Raw genomic sequence first — 4,267 nt, 5'->3', positions numbered from 1 at the left:
AAATGTTTTACTTGCTGGTTTGTTAGTATTACATTCACCCTTAAGGAAGTAAGGAAGCTTTAGCCAGATCTTACCCTAGGTTACATGTGGCCCTCTAATCAGAGCCGAACCATACAGTAGATGACATCACAAGTCACAACATTAAACCACTGAACTGTCTGACTTTATTAGAACTAAATAGACATTATGGATATATTTTAGGTGCTCTATTAACAATAAAATTGGTAGCTAACCAGGAAATCTGAATAAGAAATACATTCAAAATAATATCAAAAGAAAAATACTGTTTAGGTTTTGCAGCTGAGAAGACATTGTATACAGTTGCTAAGATAATCTCCTGTGTATTGTTCATTTCCCCTGCATAGAATTGTAGACACAGGCACAGAGGCCGGCGTGATCAGTATCATGAACATATATATCTGCCATATGATTGTACATGTATCTGTACATTACCTTGATATGTGGAGGGGGAAAGGGAACCTGAGCCCTGTAATCATGCCCAATGCCAGCACTAGTTAGATGCCAGTCCTGTCTCCTCTCCAGCCCCATTGTAGATGAAGTAGAAATAGGTAATTTGTAGGATGTGTCCAGAGGTGTATAGGGATGAATGGGTTATGGAATGTTGTGCTTGCTGTTGTCATGGTGACAGGACCCGCCTTCCTCACAGTGCACAGTGATCTGCATAGATACCCTGTATACACAGACATTGTGCTCCACCCGGCGATCCTGGAGATGAATGATGGTTGGTGTCTGTGTCTGTAAATTCCACTTTATACTGATAGGGGCAAACTGGGGCTTGTAGTTCCACAGCCAGAGGAAAGACACCAACCTTAAGTAACTTCCTCATTCAGTAGAAACTCTATATTATTATCAGAAAGAAGATCTGTAACACTTACAGGATTATTCCATAAAATCATCTTCTGAATAGCTGGCAGTATTCTGCATTGCACTGTATAATGTATTGCTGGGTTTTGTTGTACTCCTCTATAGCTGGTGGAATTCCGCATTGCGCTGTATAATGTATTATTGCTGGGATTTGTAGTCCCCTATACAGCACAATGCAGGATACCACCAGCTATATAGGGATACAACAAATCCCAGCAATACATTATACATACTATGTATAATGTATTGCTGGGATTTGTAGTCCTCTATAGCTGATGGTATAATATACAGCACAATGTACCATCAGCTATAGAGGAATACAAATCCCAGCAATACATTATAGAGCACCATGTGTGGGGGAGGGAAGAGCAGGCTTACCTGAGCAGTCTTCCAGCAACTTGCTTCAGAGCGGGCCTGTCTGTCGGCGGCTGTCATCCCCTCACACCTGCTCCTCCTTACTTCTTCTCCCTGCGTCCCTGTGCCGATCGTGGATGTGGGCGGTGCGTGTGAGGCGGGGAGGAGGTGCGGCGTGCGGATTGTGGATGCGGGCTGGCGGGTCTGGCAGCAGCAAGGGTGAGGAAGGGAGGTTTTTGTCCCCTATACAGCACAATGCAGAATACCACCAGCTATAGAGGAGTACAACAAATCTCAGCAATAGTACATTATACATACAGTGTATAATGTATTGCTGGGATTTGTATTCCTATGTATAATATACAGCACAATGTACCATCAGCTATAGAGGAATACAAATCCCAGCAATACATTATAGAGCACCATGTGTGGGGGAGGGAAGAGCAGGCTTACCTGAGCAGTCTTCCAGCAACTTGCTTCAGAGCGGGCCTGTCTGTCGGCGGCTGTCATCCCCTCACACCTGCTCCTCCTTACTTCTTCTCCCTGCGTCCCTGTGCCGATCGTGGATGTGGGCGGTGCGTGTGAGGCGGGGAGGAGGTGCGGCGTGCGGATTGTGGATGCGGGCTGGCGGGTCTGGCAGCAGCAAGGGTGAGGAAGGGAGGTTGGATGTGGGCGGGCGGGTCTGGCAGCAGCAAGGGTGAGGCAGGGAGGAGGTGCGACGTGTGGATGCGGGGGGGTCTGGCAGCAGCAAGGGTGAGGCAGGGAGGAGATGCGGCGTGTGGGGCGTGGATGCAGGCGGGCAAGTCTGGCAGTGGCGAGCGTGAGGCGGGGAGGAGGTGCGGTGCGCGGCATGTGTGAAGCTGTGAACAGGGCCAACTACTGTAATCGAAAGCTGATTAATCGATGATTGAAAAAGGTTGACAACTTTTTCAATCATCGATTATAATCGACTTAGTCGATTAGTTGTTGCAGCCCTACATTCATCCCCGATTTCTGGGGACAGTCCCCGGATTGAGGAGACCATCCCCTGACAAATTATGTCCCCGGGAACATAAAATAAACCAATTTTTAAAAAAAATACTCACCTGATCCCTGGATCCACCGACAAGCGTAGCCTCCCGTCTCCCACGCTGTTAGAAGTCTGGGGCCTCCTGAGCACCTCCTTGACGAGCAGCGGCCGCACCGATCACAGAGCCGCGTCGGATGTGGTGGGCGGCCAGGTGCAGGTGGCAGCGGGGGTCAAGGGGCAGTTCGTGGCGGCATCGGAGAGGCCCGGGGGGCAATTGCCATCCTGCTCCTCGGCCCAGTCCGCCCGTGGACTGTAACGGAAGCTCATAGTTATGTATAATATGACCAAATATTCGTAGCAGAAACATTGTGACCCATATATACATAAAACTAAACATTAGGCTCCCAGACACGAATGACATTTGGGAGCTCCCGAATGCAATTCGAAAATTCGGATTCAGACCCATTCAGATGCAATAAACCAAAAAACACATCTGATTGGCCAGAAAAGTCACATGTCCGATTCAATTTAGTTTTTTAGCGAAATTCGGAAACGGAAATTCGGATTCGGTGCATTGGGATTCGGAAATTCAAATGTGTCCGAAATTCGGAAAATTTGTACGAATTTTGATTCGGAACGAAACTAATCGCACATGTCTATGTACCACCCTGTCCTATACCATCCTTCCCCTGTGTATTGTGCGATCCCTCCCCTGTATCATACTATCCTTCCCCCTGTCCTGTATCATCCTCCCTGCTAAACTGTGCCATTTCCCCCCCCGTATTATGCCATATGCCCCCACTGTCCTATGTCATCCTTCCCCTGTGTACTGTACCATCCTTCCCCCCTGTACTGTGCATTCCTTGCCCCCTGGCTTCTACCATCACATCCAGACATATCCCAATACTGCACACAGTATCATACTGACACAGGCAGACTACCTGTTCCATCCCCCCCCCCGTATTATGCCATATGCCCCCACTGTCCTATGTCATCCTTCCCCTGTGTACTGTACCATCCTTCCCCCCTGTACTGTGCATTCCTTGCCCCCTGGCTTCTACCATCACATCCAGACATATCCCAATACTGCACACAGTATCATACTGACACAGGCAGACATATCCCAATACTGCACACAGTATCATACTGACACAGGCAGACATATCCCAATACTGCACACAGTATCATACTGACACAGGCAGACATATCCCAATACTGCACACAGTATCATACTGACACAGCCAGACATATCTCAATACTACACACAGTACCATGCCGACACAGCCAGACTTATCCCAATACTACACACAGTACCATACTGACACAGCCAGACATATCCCACTACTACACACAGTACCATACTGACACAGGCAGACATATTACAATACTACACACATTATCATACTGACACAGCCAGACATATTACAATACTACACACATTATCATACTGACACAGCCAGACACATCCCAATACTACACACAGTACCATAACTGACACAAGCAGACATAACCCAATACTACACACAGTACCATACTGACACAGCCAGATATATCCCAGTATACCCAGGGCGGCAGTATAATTATACAGAGGTTGGTAGTATAATTCAGTATAATTTATTTATCTTAATCTAATTTAAATTATTTAATTTAACAAACAAGTTATTGAACAGGCCACTCGTGATCCACCAAACCCTAGATAATAAAGCTACAGTTAAATAATTAATCTTATATAATCCCTAATATACATTAAAAATAAAAATAAATAAATAGTAAGTGTGGAATAAAATAATGTCTTCCATGAGTGGGTATGCAACCAGGTGCATGTCATGTGCAATGTATGCGTTCCTTGAACATGCGTTCGAGGGGGAATACAATTGTGCTAGATGTGAGCGAGTTGTCTGTTTGGAATCCCAGATTCTGGATCTAAGCAACAAACTGGCAACACTGAGGAGCATAAACAACATGGAAAAGAGTCTGGACTTAACGCACCAGGCTGTCATGGAGGGGGATCAGGCTGAG

At 46.4% G+C, this 4,267-nt stretch overlaps 1 protein-coding gene across 1 annotated transcript in view; it reads right to left on the bottom strand.

The window, feature by feature from the left end:
• The window catches only part of LOC108802166, a 16,084-nt gene extending 15,478 nt beyond the window's left edge, over window positions 1–606 (bottom strand). Inside the window, exon 1 of the mRNA XM_018574034.1 lies at window positions 454–606. Within this exon, the coding sequence (XP_018429536.1) occupies window positions 454–549 (96 nt within the window). The 5' untranslated portion in view covers window positions 550–606. The remainder of the gene's footprint in view (window positions 1–453) is intronic.
• Between the last annotated feature and the right edge of the window lie 3,661 nt (window positions 607–4,267).

Source organism: Nanorana parkeri, unplaced genomic scaffold, assembly GCF_000935625.1.
Source record: "Nanorana parkeri isolate BGI_ZX_2015 unplaced genomic scaffold, ASM93562v1 scaffold2688, whole genome shotgun sequence".
Classification (NCBI taxonomy): domain Eukaryota; kingdom Metazoa; phylum Chordata; class Amphibia; order Anura; family Dicroglossidae; genus Nanorana; species Nanorana parkeri.
The sequence above is the reverse complement of the archived record's forward strand: the minus strand, read 5'-3'. Positions and strand labels throughout refer to the sequence as shown.